Genomic DNA, 14,484 nt, shown 5'->3' on the forward strand with positions numbered 1-14,484 from the left:
ATTTTTTATGAGATAAAAATTTGATTAAGATTTTTAAAATATATATAGAAAATAAAATATATCCATGTGATATCTCAGCAGATTCATCTAATGTATACTTTTTTGTTATATTTTTTATAATACGTATTTAGAGACATTTAAGCTCAAAATTTGCTTTGAAGACTATAAAAAAATAAACGAGAAGAATAAAAAAAGGTAATAATATTTACAGCCCTTAGGGCTGTACATAAAAATTAACAAATTCTCTTTTTCATTAATAATTTTAAATTTTCAAGAGAATCTAATTTAGAAATCGGAAAACAATTAATATTTTATATAATAATTTTAACTCCCCAAGAAAAAATAAATAGTAAAATAACAAAGTACAATTAAATGCATATGTTTTCAAAGCAAAATTAATATTAAATTACGTAAATTAAATATAAGATTCTTTCTTATGTACAACCTGGAATACACGGACACGCCACTGAACCTGCGTGTCGCGTGTCGGACACGGACACGCGACGGACACGCGAAAATTCGTGTCCAACACGCCAAATGAAGTGTCCAATATTTTAATATTTTTCCGGACACGCGGACACGGCAAGGACACGGCAAGGAGTCAAGGACACATTTTTTTAAAAAGAAAAAAAAAAACTTTTGTAGCGGATCTTTCTCTTGATGAGCCCGAGTTGGAAACTACTTTTGTAGCGGAGGATGATGATGGATGTCATATGGATGTGTGTGATGATCAAACTTAAATTTACCTATTTATTTGGTTTTCTTTGATTTGGTTTGTATGACTATTTTTAAATACTTATGTTGTTTATTTGGTACTTATTTGCATTTTATGTAAGTTTTATGTTTTTAAAGTGTTTATTTACATATATCAAATGAAAGATTGTAAAATTATCTTTAATTTGATATATTTATTATATTGCCATTTTCGTGTCCCCGTGTCCGCCATTTGTAAGTTGGCGTTTTCCCGTACCCGTGTCGCGTCCGTGTCTGTGTAAGTGTTCGTTTTAGTGCAACCTAGTGTACAACCCTAAAAAGCGTACATATCATTTTTCATAAAAAATTATGTACAACCCTAAAAACTGTGCATATCATTTTTCATAAAAAAGTTAAAAAGTAATAGCGAAGAGCAATTCAAACTTGGTCGCCGCCCTTTCACCTAATTTTTTGGAGTGAAGCGTGATCCACCCATCGTTTTCAACTAACAAAGACAGCAAGTCCCAAAATTTTACCGTTGGTAGCAATCCTTACAATTCAAAACAATCCCCTTTAACTCATTTTTCAAATTTCAAACCTTTCAACACAATCTTTAATAACAACAAAACCCAAGACAAAAATAGACTTACTCCCTAGACAAATCAAATCAAACTTTAAGACAATCCCCTCTTAATATTCCTTTCGTCTTATATATTTTGTTTTAATTGTCATTTTAATTTGTTCTACTTGTTTTATATTATTACTTTATTTTAATTTAATCTATAAATTTTAATGTTTTAATTTTATTCAATTTTTTCTCTTTATTTATTATCAATATTTATTTTATTCTTAAAAAATTAGAAAAATTACCTAGAATATTTTAATCTTTTTATGATTTTTCTACAATAATCTTATCTATTAATAAACTATAAATAATTCTAAACTTAGTGGGTATTTTCTTAGAGTAAATCAGATAATTTGAAGACTTGCTATAATCAGTTTTATTTTAAAAAAAGATTAGTTAAAATAAAATGTTGAAAAAATATTAAAAAAATATTAAAAAAATTTCAAAAAATTTTTCTAATTTATATTAATTTTCAATTTACTTTTTTTAATGAATTACCTACTATATTAGATCATCGAATTACCTAAATTTACCCTAAATAAATACTTCTTAAAATTAAGATTACTCATAATTAGATAAGATTATCGTAGGAAAATGATGAAAAGATTATAATATTTTAAGTATGCTTAAAAAATTTACAATCTTTATCTTTACTTCTAATTGAGCAGGACAAAAAAGTAATCACCAAAAAAAATTTATGGGTCCCACACTCCTCCACTTCTCTAATCCTCTCTACTACTACAACAATTTTAAATGTCCAATTTTCATGTCTTCTCTACATCATCAGGAAGCATTCCAATTCAGTAAGAAGCACTGCATTCAACAATAACTAACCTTTACCTAAAAACCTCAAACCAACTTTTTAAGTACCCGGTAGGCCGAGAGAAGGGAAGAACCAGCGAAAATCAAACCCGGGTCCGGGAAAAATGGATGGAATGAAAAAACCCTTTATTGAAAGACAATCTTCATACAATTCACTCTACTCAAATCCTCTAATTGACCCAAAAAACAGTAAAAATTCCAGTGAAGAACACCCTGATGTAAATGTAGGTAATCCAACAGTTGTGATTCCTCTTGGCAATCATCTTTCACTCAATAACAATATTCTAAATTCCAAAGAGAATAATCCCTTTGTTAAGAACAAGAAAGTTTCAAACTTTAGGGTTGATGATAAGGAAAATTTAGTGCCAAAGGAAGCTAAAGGGCTTGGAATTGGTAATAAGAAAAACCCAGATGGAAATTCATTGCAAAATTCCAAAGAAAGGGTTTTAAAGCCTTCTTCTCTTCAATTATGCATCCAAATGAATGAGCCCGATTCGAGTTTTGGGCTGGGTTTCAAGGTTTGGAATGCAGCTGAGGAGACTGAGAGTGCAAAATCTGTGAATATTTGGGATTTTTCAGATTCTGAAGCTGCTCCTGCTTCTTCTTGGTCTACATTGCCTAATAGGTGGGTCTATTTTGAATTATCACTTCAAATATTACTCGACCACATGAATGAGTCATTTTAAAATAGGAGTCTATTATAACCCAAAAAATTACATATATTTCTTGTTTTGTCATTTTAAAATAGGAGTCTATCAAAAAATTACATGTATTTCTTGTTTATACGAAGTCACAAATGATTTTGCTATCAAAAGTTTAATCAAAAACAACTTTTTGTTATAATATAAGCTTGCGTATGTTTGACCCTAAAACCCTAACTTGGGTGGAGTTACTTAATAAATAATGAAAACCGAAAGTTAGGACTAAATAAACTTGCTTTTGGCAGGGCTTTATTGAGTAAACCATTGCCAATGGATGTTGGAAGGTGCGCTTGCATCATATTGAAGGAAGCAGCTCCTAGAGGTTTTGGTGGTGGTTCCCTTTATTCTCTATACACTAATGTAAGTTTCTTGATTGATTATTTGCTCATTGGTCGAGTATTTTATTATAGAAATTAGAGTCATATTATAGAAATGTAGACTCAAAGGGAGAATTTGTCTGCCTAGGCTATGACGGAAAATTTTTGACTAAAGACTATTAATATTTAATTCTGTAATGTATAGTTTAGAAAAAATGACACCCGGGTTTGTTCAATACACATTTAGCGATAAGTCTTCAGCCCATCCTAGCATCTTGGGTTTGCCCTATGGCCTAAATTTTTTGACTATAGACCCCATTAATATTTAATTCTCTAACATATAGTTCAGAAAAAATGACATCCGAGTTTGTTCAATACACATTTAGCGATAAGTCTTCGGCCCATCCTATTATCTTGGATTTGCCCTATGGCCTAAATTTTTTGACTAAAGGCCCTATTAATACACATTTAGCGATAAGTCTTTAGTCCATCCTAGTATCTTGAATCTACCCCTTTATGTAGTCTCATGTTGTGAGGGATGTGTTCATATGTATCCTTCTCTGGTCTTGGTTACGAGCAGCGTCACATGATTTAGTAATCTCCTCGCAAATTGCAAATTTAAAAAGCGAATTAGCTAGCGAGTTATGTTACATTGGTTATGATCTTTGTGAAGTAAGCTATTTATCAATTGGCATTTAAGCTTAAGATTGAGAAAGATCATTTTTAGTTAACCAAAAGCTTAAGCTATAAGGTAGGTCTAAGATTGTTATATAGTGTATCCTTCACACTAAGGGGATGCAACATGAGCCTTGTTTATAATATTTCACTTGACATAAGGAACAACCGGGCAGCTGAAATTCAAACTCATGACCTAAGCTTCTGATACCGGTTAAATAAACATGTCAAGAAACCATATTAATCTAAAAACTTAACTTTAATATATACACTCGATTAGTGTCTAAGTTGCTTGTTTTCTAGGAAGGAAAAGGGCGACAGAATCGAAAACTGGCTGTCGCTTACCATAAACGTCGCAGTGGGCGTTCAATATTCGTGATAGCTCAAAACACAAAGGGTGTATTTTCTACCTCAGATGACAGCTTCATTGGTCTTGTTACATCAAACCTGATGGGTTCAAGATATTATGTCTGGAATAAGGTTAATGTTGATTTATTTGACAAGATTATATGAAAGACTCATTTCTAATTTTGTTGCACTCTAGATTATTACTAAAATTGCTAATTATTTTATCACAGGGATTGTCCCCCAGGAAGCCTGTTGAAGAATCAAAACTGCTTCAGGCCATTGTTGAGTAAGTCCCTTTGATCTCCCCCGCGTAGTAAAATTGTAATAAATTTTAAGGACTATTCTATATTTCCACTCATAGAAGATATGGTTATGCAGACCAAAGGAGATAAAGAAGGTTGCACCAGTGAGACCTACAAATGAAAAAAACCCAGAAAACGTCATATGCAAGAATATATACACAAATTTAAACAAATTTAAACTAATGTTTGAAACCTATGTGAATGTGATCAAGCATCTTGCACGTGCCCAAAACATTTTGCACGCAATGTGTATTGTTGGGATGGTTTATCCCACATTGATGAATTAAAGATGGTGTGCTCACTTTATAAGTCATTGGAGCCCTTCCTCCCTTGCCATATGGTTTTGGGATGGTATCTCCTTGGCTTAAAAAGTGTGTGCATCTCGTGTTATAACGATTATATGATGACATTTCAGTTTTCTTAATTGTGGTTCTATGATGTTGCAGGTTTACTCCTACTATATCAACATGGACTGGGAGGTACAGAAGTCTTAGGGCATGGATTTCCAAACAGACTCAGCCAGTGCAGTCCAAAAACACATCAAATCAGGTTTAGCCAAGATCACTGTCACATATTCACTACTCTCCTTATGAATTACGAATAACAAAAGCGAATTATGATCGGTTTTGGGCTATTTTATGGTCATTTTGAGCGAATCGCGAATCCAAAAAGCGAATTAACTGGAGAATCATGTTACACTGGCGATGATTGATAATTATGTTTATCAACAAACAACATTGATTAGCTGCAAATTCGTTTTATTAACTTGACTGACTTTGTCTTTTTTTTTCATAGGTACAACATATGAAAACTCTTCCCTCAAAGTGGGAGGGGAAGATGGACAAAGACCAAGTTCATTTATTTGAATCAAAAGTTCCTCATTATAACAAGGTAAGCATGGTTTTTGGAATTCACATTATATTGGAGGCGAATACAAATATCAGTAGAGAGCGAGTCTAACACTCATCTCTACATGCACTAAACGAACTCGGCTCCCATTTCTCTGGGTTATATGTAACATAATTTAGTGTCAAAAGGTTTTTTAATAAATGACTGGACCATAGCTTAGGCAGATTCAGATCTAGATTCTCCACTGATTATATTTTTTTTGTTGTGCTCACCAAATTTTGAATTTGGCAGGTCTCAAAGCAATATGAATTAGATTTCAGAGAAAAGGTGAGAGCTGGGCTTAGAATACAGAGCTCTGTGAAGAACTTCCAGCTCACTATGGAGGGAAATGAAGGACAAATTGTCCTGCAGCTTGGGAGATTAGGCAAATCAAAATTTGTAATGGATTACAGGTAATGGATTCAATTACATTTCTTACTCATAGTGAACTCACAAGTCTCACTCGAGTCAAGTGTAATATATAACATATCTTGGGCCTCAACCATCAGCTTAAGCTTTTGTTTGAGCTGGGCTCTTTGACATGGTATCAGAAGTCATCGTGACACGAGGTCACTGGTTCGAATCTCAACCACCTTTATTTAAAGTGGAATATCTAGCGCCGGATATGAGGGTCTGTGCTACATCCACACTTCTAGCCTAAAGGGCTCTCGTGTGAGGGAGCGTGTTAAAGTATAAAATATATTATGAGGCCTCAACCATCAGCTTAAAGCTGTTGGTTGAGTTGTTCCTTGACATCTGTTTGGCCACAACCTCCTTATCCCCGTGACAAGGGTATGGTATGAGTCTTCCATTCCATCCAATGATCCAAACCTTGATCATAATGGGTATGATGGTAATGATGATGATCAGTAAACTGACAAGATTGGGATAATAACTGAAGTCTAATGACACTGCAGGCATCCAATGACTGGATACCAAGCATTCTGCATAAGTTTGGCTGCAATCGATCCGAAACTTTGCTGTACAGTTTAACAACTACTCTCATGTTCTTCTGAGTTCAAGCTGCAACGGATTTGTACTTTTTTTGCCCACATTTTGGTTTTTTGATTTCAGTGCTACTCAGCGGATAATATGGAAGTTAATATGTTTTCTTGGGTAAATTATGTAGTTTTGTGGGTAGTGGTAGAATCTGCAGTGGGCAAATTATGTAGCTTTTTGTAACAAAAAGGTTCACATTTCGTGAAAAATGTAAAATGAAATTATGTCTATTGCGTACACTTGGAATTCGCAGTGGGCAAATTATATTGCTATTTTGTAACAAAAAAGTTCACATTTTGTGAAGAATGTAAAATGACATTATGTCTACTGTGTAGCACTTATTTACCTATCAATGCAATCCAATATCTTTAAAAGTACTAAAGTGTCTTCATTCGACAATTCAATTTTACTATGTCTATTATCGTATATATCTTGTTTACATACAAGGATAGACATGTATCACAAGGTTGTAAGTTGTAGCTATACTCCTTTCGTGTCTATGTGTTTGACGCATTTATTATTTTAGTTTCTCTTATTAAATTTGTTTTATTACTATATGGACATGACTCAACATATAATATCTCATTAAAACCTGTAATTTATTTCTCTTTCCTACACTAAAACCTATAATTATTCCACTAAAGTATATAGTCCTAACCTATGCCATTAAACTAGAAGTCTAGATACAGTAAAAGCGCTCCTCATACCTAACATTGAATATTTCACTTTAAATGATGGGTGGTTGTCTTTTGAACTCATTACCTCTTGTTACGATGTCTCTGATATTATGTCAAGATTCCAACTTAATAAAAAGTTTAAGCCGATAATTGAGATTACAAGATATGTTATATACTATAAATAAAACAACATATTTAAGTATTTTTTGGTTATCGAGAATCGTGGAAAAGTAAAAGGAAAATTCAATTAAAATTTTGGACGGATAACTTTATCCAAAAATAGGAGATGACAAATTGTTAAAAAAAAGAAAAAGTGACATGTAAATTTGAACCAATAAGAGAATTTGAATAGATGCAAGTGTAGCTTTCGTCAATCATACAAACAATACACAATCAAATTCCACGACTGAATTCAAGAAGCTTCAGGAATCAATCCAGTAAGTGGTCTCCACAATTATCCACATGAACAGAAGCAATTCACGTGCCTTTCTTACGTCATCCTCTCACTCCCGTTAATATTGCTGACGTGTCTATACCAAACTTTTTCATATTCCAACTCAGCCCATGTCACCAGAATAGGCTTTGCTTACCCTCTCAAGATAATCAAATGTTGTTTTAGTTAAAATAAATATTAAACTATCTTGGATAGTTATCATTTGTGACTTGTGAGTGTTATATTATGCCTAAATGACCCAAATGCCCTTATCCTATCTTTCCATATAAAGACAAACCTAGCCGCCAATAGCGTCAAATGGGCGATACTGTAATTTCGTACTATTTTAAAAAAACGGCCACGTACGATGTACCACGTACTTCACACGTGGCAACTCTTTTCTCCCCTTTATAATACTCTCATGGCTGATTTCATTCACAATTCTTGCTCATCAATTCACGTTTACTGAGTTAACTCACTGACTCACATACTCTCTGCTCAGTCCTCACACAAAAATGGTTCACAGAATGGATTCCGATCAGGACTTTCCATCCTCATCCAAATCATGCCGCAAGAAATCAAAGTTGAAGACAGATTTTGGCGATGATAAATTTAAATTTCTCGCTAAACGACCTAAGTTTGATTTCTCCAATCAGGTGATTCAACTTTTTTTTTTTTAAGTTTAATTTATTGAAATTTGTTGTATGAGTTTGAGATTGAGTTTTGTGAATTGCATTGAATTGAATAGACTAACGATAATGGTGGAGCTGGAATTGAAATTGGAAAAGGGGGTACAGAGTATAATCCATTGGAAGAGCCAAGTCCATTAGGTTTAAAGCTAAGGAAAACGCCGTCGTTTTTGGATTTGATTCAAATGAAGTTGTCACAAGAGAGGAATGCTTCTTTATCAAAATCGAATGCTACGAAAGAAAAAGAAAAGGGTGTTGCTGAAAATAAGCTTAAGGCTTCCAATTTCGTCGCTACTTTACTCAAAATTGGCACCTGGGAGGTACTACAAATTCCTGCTATACTCTATTATTATTATTATTATTATTATTATTATCTTTACTTGTCCCAGTAGGAGAATCTAAGCTCGGGTCTGAATTTCCTGATTAGACTATAGTAGAGCTGTTAATTTGTGTTAATTAAAGTTACCAGGTTGATTTCAGGTTAGGTCATTCGGGTCGATTTTAAATTAGGTTGTTTTGTCCTTTTTACATATTTTTAAACTTTAAATTCATATTGAAGTCGTGTCAAGTCGGATTCGGGATAAATATCGAGCCATCGTGTCTGTTTTGACACCGGAGAACCCCTATTAGCAAAGGAGAGATAGAATAAATGCGTGTAGGTAGTGAGAATTGAATCCTTTCACAAGGGTCAAAGAAAACCCTTGACTTTTTAGTCCACCTTAAATTTGTACTGTTGTCGCTTTAACTTTTCTTGCAAACAGAAGTATGAGATATGGGCCTTAATTGACTTTGTTTTTAGGTTGAACTTTAGGTCTCCTTTATTCCTCTTGAAAAACTTAGGATAATTGTTATATTTAATAAGTTTATGGCTTTGTTCTTTGTCTTTAGATAACTCTTATTTAACCTTTTTATCTCTTATATATGATATGGAATTATAATGGAGTCAAAGATTTATTGTATTATAATACTATTAGGGTGATGGAATTTTGTAATAGAATGTTGCATATAATATATTAACTTATCCTAACTTATCTATTTTTAGCAGATTCTGATTTGATTAACTTTGCTTGGTGTATTTGATTTTTCCTAAAACCTTGTTTTATATGATGATGCAATCAATGAATCCTGTTTTTAATAAAACTGATTTATTAAGTACTTAAGTTTGAATTCAAATGTTGAATATTTTTGGTTTATGACACATTGAGACTGTAAGATATATCCATTTGACTTGGGTTTGATATTAAGCTTTCATCTTAGTGTTTTGTACATGAGGCTAAATTTGAAGGGAGATTTATTTTAATACAGTATAAGTCAAGATACGAAGGCGATTTAGTTGCCAAGTGTTACTTTGCAAAGCATAAGCTCGTTTGGGAAGTTCTTGATGGTGGACTTAAGAATAAGATCGAGATTCAGTGGTCTGACATCATGGCTTTAAAAGCAAACTGCCCTGATGATGAACCTGGGACACTTGATGTAGTGGTACGTAATTCATACTGTTGGAAATACTTCACATGTGAGGAAAATCTCACATCGCTAAAATAATGGGTTGTAGACATCAGACATGTATATAATGCTTGATGGGTAATCCTTCTACTACCATATGGTTTTGGAAAAGAGTGAAACACATCATGTGTTGTATGCAAGTCAACACTCATTACACGTGGGTTTGTGGGCCCGAGCCCATGATTGCCTCGTGGGTGTGTCTACACAAGTGGGCCTATGGACCCGATCATGTGACGAATTGTCACAGCCTAACACATACACCTATAAATCTTGAATAAACGTTTATTTCTTCCAGTGCTATATTTGTAGTTATGTTGTGCTGTGTTGGGTTTCAGCTTGCTAGGCAACCACTTTTCTTTAAAGAAATCAATCCACAGCCAAGGAAGCACACTTTGTGGCAAGCTACTACAGATATTACCAGTGGACAGGCTTCCATCCATAGGTAGAATCACCAGCGTCTTATTAATTTTAGAGCATGTTTGTTTTTTCTGTTTTGATATCGATGTTAATTCTGTTGTTGAAAGTTCGTCATTGACTGCTTTCAATGTAGGACACGTTATAGATTAGAGGGATCTAGAATGGCCGTGTTAGATCACTTGCCAATCTAGGTCATGTTACATAGATGCTTTTTGATGTGTAATAGTTTACTTAGCAAAAAGAACAAGCCATGATTTATCTCCATAAATGCAAGATCCGTTCTTGGTTTCATCATTGTATCCAGATACGCCGTTACTTGTTTTTGTTTGTCGTTTTGCTCCAATCAGTAAATCTCGAGTTAGCTCAAGCATATCTGTTATATGGGGCAACTGAGCAATCTTATGGAATCACAACATTTATTTTGTCCTGTCCAATGAGAAGTCATACTGTTAAGAAGAAGAAAAAGGCTTTGACTTGTAAAAAGAGCCGAGAAGAAGTGTGAGTATGCCTTAAGACAACTGAATTATTTCTGCCACCCAAATCCCTTCTGTTGACTTCGAGTCTTCCGTTTAGGTCATTTATCCTGGACAGGTGCTGAGCGCTTCCCCTTTTGAGATTTTCCCCCTTCCTTTAGAAAAGACTGCTTGAAACCAAAGTGGGTCAATGGATTGCAATTTCCTCCGGAGAGTCTGAACTCTGAACAAACATTGTATTTCTTCAATACCATACAGTGGCTCCTACATTAGCAGTGTTAGATAGATGAGACGAGATGCATATAACCTTGCCTTATAAAAAAATAACTCTTTCTGAAAAGACTAAATATTGTAATAAATAGTGGTGTGTGAAACGAGAAGTGTAGAAGCTGCATTGTTTTCCTAAAACAACTTATAACACAATAATCTTCTTAAAAACACTAAAAATTAATAACAATCGAAATAAGGAACAATGTTGTCGCTCATAAATGCTGTATGTAACCTGGCCCGTGAGAGAAAAGACTATTAATGGAACACATGCTCAGTAAGTTATTCTCAGACTTCACATGAGAATCACCAATTTATTGTGCCGTTGTCTCCTTGGAGCCCATATTTTCTTTGAGTGGTCTCATGCTTTGTAAGGGAGGCCTAATGGGAGTGAAAGCGGTAGCCTAAAGGTGCCAATAACGGTTGAAAATCACGACTTAATGACGATTGAATGAATTTTAACTATTTTGCAAATAACAAGATGATAAAGCATGAATATGAAATAAATGGAAATAATAACACAAAGATTTAAGGTGGTTCACCAAATGGTTGCTACATCCACCACCCTAGTTTAGTGTATTTCATTAATATCTTAGAAGGATAAGTGAGCTTGAAAGCTCATACATACAATCATGAAGGAATTATCTTGGAGCGTTTGAGTGTAAGGTGCTAATTAAATGGGAGTAGAGATTACATCTTGGTAAGAGACGATATGGGTGCTCAAATTCAAACTCAAGTCACATTGCTATATGCTTTAACATTCTTGCGTCTTTTCATTGTACACTAGCACATTGGGGTGAACCTTGAGCACCTTCACTTGTTCTCTGCTGTTCTAAATGCTCATAAAGTGCAGCTACAATTGTACTATGTCTTCCATCATTGTTGACGGTTTTGTACATTAAATGAAGTACGGATTTACTTTTCACCTTTACTTGTGTTTGCTTGTGGATTCTTGGAATAAATTTTAGATCTGAGCTTTTATTGAAATTGGATCATATGCATGATGAGGTTTTGGTAGTCTTTAATTTGAAGATGATTAGGAAACATATAGACTTTAAATAGTGAATGATATAGTTCACAATATTTTTTTTTATAGATATCTACCCACAAGCTCCTTTATGAGTATGAGTTGCCGTCTTTCTTCCCTCCCCAGACCCTGATCATAGTTTTCTATGAGCGGGATACACTGGGTATGATGATGATGATTTACCCACAAGATCTATGGGGTATTGAAGGTTCATCACAGAAAGACGGAATCTTGATAACTGATAGCTCTAGTGTTTCTGTTGCAGGCGTCATTTTCTGCAGTTTCCCCCTGGTATATTGGGAAGGCATTTTCAGAAACTTATTCAGTGTGATCCTCGTCTCAACTCCCTAAGTCAACAGCCACAGATAAATTTAGATAATCCATATTTTCAACCAAGGGTTTCAATATTTAGTGATCAAAGTGATCATGAACATGGTTTTGAAGTCAAAACTGAAAGTAAATTCAGTTTGTCAGGCATCAGGAATATAGTTTCAGGGGTGTCTTTTTCAGATATTGGCTCTCACACACAGTACTCTGGGAAAAATCCTCCGGCCCTTGCAGGTTTGATTTGAATCAGTATTTCCACATTTCTTCTCTGATTTTTCCATACTGCATGCTTGCGTTTGGATCTTGTCACCACTTGACAATGCTATTCTTCCATTGCTTCACTATATTTCCAGTAGAACTACTATTAAGTTCCAAAGTTTTCACATGTAAACTAGAGTTACATAATTCAATTTTTTTAAAAGCTTAATATGAAGGCCAGAGGCAGCCTCTTATGCGCATTTGGATTCACGCTTCAAATAAACTGGCCTGAGATTTAATTGATAGTGAACAAAATGTTTTAAACATTTACGTATAATTTTATCCCCGCTTTGGTTTCCGATTATAATGGAATCAATCAACCAAACCCCCAAACCCCTCCCTAGGTCAGAGCCATTAAATGGCGTTGGGTAATGGAATCTTGTTATTGTCTTTCGGTTGCGCTTTCGATTATGAGAAAAGGGGTTATTTGCTTGGATGGTAAGTTTTGGCGTCACTCTTTAATTGATATGAAAAGATACCTTATGCATCTGTCCCGTTTGTCTTGATGTAACCTCATCGTCTTTCTTCCTTTAATATGGAATAACAGAATTAGATTATCTTGGTTCAGGCTATCCTTCACTCGGGGTTTTCTAGACCCGCAGATTTTGGGCAGTTATCTTGCTTCATTAGTTTTTATATTCTCAATCATTAAGTGATTCTATAAGTGAAAACTCATGGAATCTTCGATCATGTCACAGAAACTTATGTAATGGATGGAGAAGTGAGCAGCAAATGTGAAGAAATGCATGGACTCAGACTTCTGAACCAGATCAAACTTCCTGGTCTTCGCCCATCCATGTCGGTAGGAGATCTTGTAAACCATATTGGTGACTGTATCTCGGAGCAGATGAGATCCGAGCATCCTGATACTTCAGTTGACGAAACCCAAAAGTTTGAAATCCTCGAGGAAATCACTCAGTACCTGCTTAATGACACACAAAGCTTAACAAGTTCGGATGAAAAGGCGATTATGTCAAGGGTGAATTCCCTTTGTTGCCTTCTGCAAAAGGAGGACAAGAGAGTGCAGAACCTTCCGGTGATCAATTCAGAGAATATAGGAGACCCAACAGGGGGAAATAGTCGACAAGATGTCCCGCCATTGCATGAAACTCGAACTACAAACAGTGTTCTTGCAGCAGGAATTGAGATTGGTGTAGGGGATGACCAGCAACAAGACGCAAGCATGTCGAGGAAAGATTCGGTTGGCGACTTGCTTCTCCATCTTCCAAGGATAGCCTCGCTGCCTCAGTTCCTGATCCCGTAAAGCTCTAGAATCTAAGACCAGATTTCATAACTAGAAAACATGTTTAAGATAGACTATGTTGGTGAGTTGGTTCTCCATCTTCTAAAGATAGCAATCTGACTTGGTTCCTGATCTCGTAAGACACAGGAGACTGAGGCAGATAGCACATTAGCTGCTGCTCTTTAGGCCTTGACAAACTAGAACAGTGTAAAACTCCTGCACATACCTGCTTTTGTATCTGAATATGATGAACCTGGACAAACTTTGTTTATAGATCTTCTCAGAAAACAGATCAAACTGGTTATTCTCCATGTGATTTGACCTGTTCTAAAGTTTGATTCTATCTATTCATAAAATTAGCCCCAATCAAATACTTTTTGTGACATTACGAATGGGGTTTGTATCGGGTCGCCTTCGTCTTAGGTAGACAAATCCTTGATCGGGAACAATGTGTTTACGCGAGGGGAAGAACACAATTTTCCATCAAAGATGTGTATATTGTTCATCTCGTTGAACATTGTAAAGGCTTTAAAAAAATTGTGCGTTGTAAAGGTATAAAAAATCGTATTTTGAGTTATTTTAAGGAATATTTCATCCTTTCCGCCGATATTTGGTGTTATGATCGTTGATCAAGACTAGTATTGTAGATATTAATAATCCTTCAAAATAATTACTAAAATGATTTTGCTATCGGTTAAAGACAAAAACAAGTAATTAAGAGTCTATTCATATCTCAATACTAAAATAGTAAGATAATATTAAAAAGTTCATTGTCTATCTGCACAAATTTTAGTGCGAGG

At 34.7% G+C, this 14,484-nt stretch overlaps 2 protein-coding genes across 2 annotated transcripts; both read left to right on the forward strand.

Moving 5' to 3' along the window:
• Positions 1-2,083: 2,083 nt before the first annotated feature.
• On the forward strand, positions 2,084-6,745 carry LOC130816069 (tubby-like protein 8). The gene is made up of 8 exons (XM_057682648.1): positions 2,084-2,765; positions 3,087-3,201; positions 4,137-4,313; positions 4,412-4,467; positions 4,930-5,032; positions 5,279-5,374; positions 5,624-5,784; positions 6,289-6,745. The coding sequence occupies exons 1-8, from the start codon at positions 2,245-2,247 to the stop codon at positions 6,362-6,364; spliced, it is 1,305 nt and encodes a 434-aa protein (XP_057538631.1). The 5' UTR covers positions 2,084-2,244; the 3' UTR covers positions 6,365-6,745.
• Positions 6,746-7,879: 1,134 nt separating this feature from the next.
• Positions 7,880-14,291, forward strand: LOC130816070 (uncharacterized). Its single transcript, XM_057682650.1, has 6 exons — positions 7,880-8,136; positions 8,229-8,489; positions 9,475-9,648; positions 10,008-10,114; positions 12,122-12,417; positions 13,140-14,291. The coding sequence occupies exons 1-6, from the start codon at positions 7,996-7,998 to the stop codon at positions 13,703-13,705; spliced, it is 1,545 nt and encodes a 514-aa protein (XP_057538633.1). The 5' UTR covers positions 7,880-7,995; the 3' UTR covers positions 13,706-14,291.
• Positions 14,292-14,484: the final 193 nt, after the last annotated feature.

Source organism: Amaranthus tricolor, chromosome 6, assembly GCF_026212465.1.
Source record: "Amaranthus tricolor cultivar Red isolate AtriRed21 chromosome 6, ASM2621246v1, whole genome shotgun sequence".
In the NCBI taxonomy this organism is placed as follows: domain Eukaryota; kingdom Viridiplantae; phylum Streptophyta; class Magnoliopsida; order Caryophyllales; family Amaranthaceae; genus Amaranthus; species Amaranthus tricolor.

What these genes read in the sequence shown, in the direction of transcription:
- LOC130816069 (XM_057682648.1), top strand. Translation starts at nt 2,245, where the DNA reads ATGGATGGAATGAAAAAACCCTTTATTGAAAGACAATCTTCATACAAT. An exon ending in CCAAAAACACATCAAATCAG is followed by an intron (nt 5,033 to 5,278) that starts GTTTAGCCAAGA and finishes TTTTTTTCATAG; the next exon opens with GTACAACATATGAAAACTCT. An exon ending in AAATTTGTAATGGATTACAG is followed by an intron (nt 5,785 to 6,288) that starts GTAATGGATTCA and finishes ATGACACTGCAG; the next exon opens with GCATCCAATGACTGGATACC.
- LOC130816070 (XM_057682650.1), top strand. Translation starts at nt 7,996, where the DNA reads ATGGTTCACAGAATGGATTCCGATCAGGACTTTCCATCCTCATCCAAA. An exon ending in AGTTTGATTTCTCCAATCAG is followed by an intron (nt 8,137 to 8,228) that starts GTGATTCAACTT and finishes TGAATTGAATAG; the next exon opens with ACTAACGATAATGGTGGAGC. An exon ending in TCAAAATTGGCACCTGGGAG is followed by an intron (nt 8,490 to 9,474) that starts GTACTACAAATT and finishes ATTTTAATACAG; the next exon opens with TATAAGTCAAGATACGAAGG.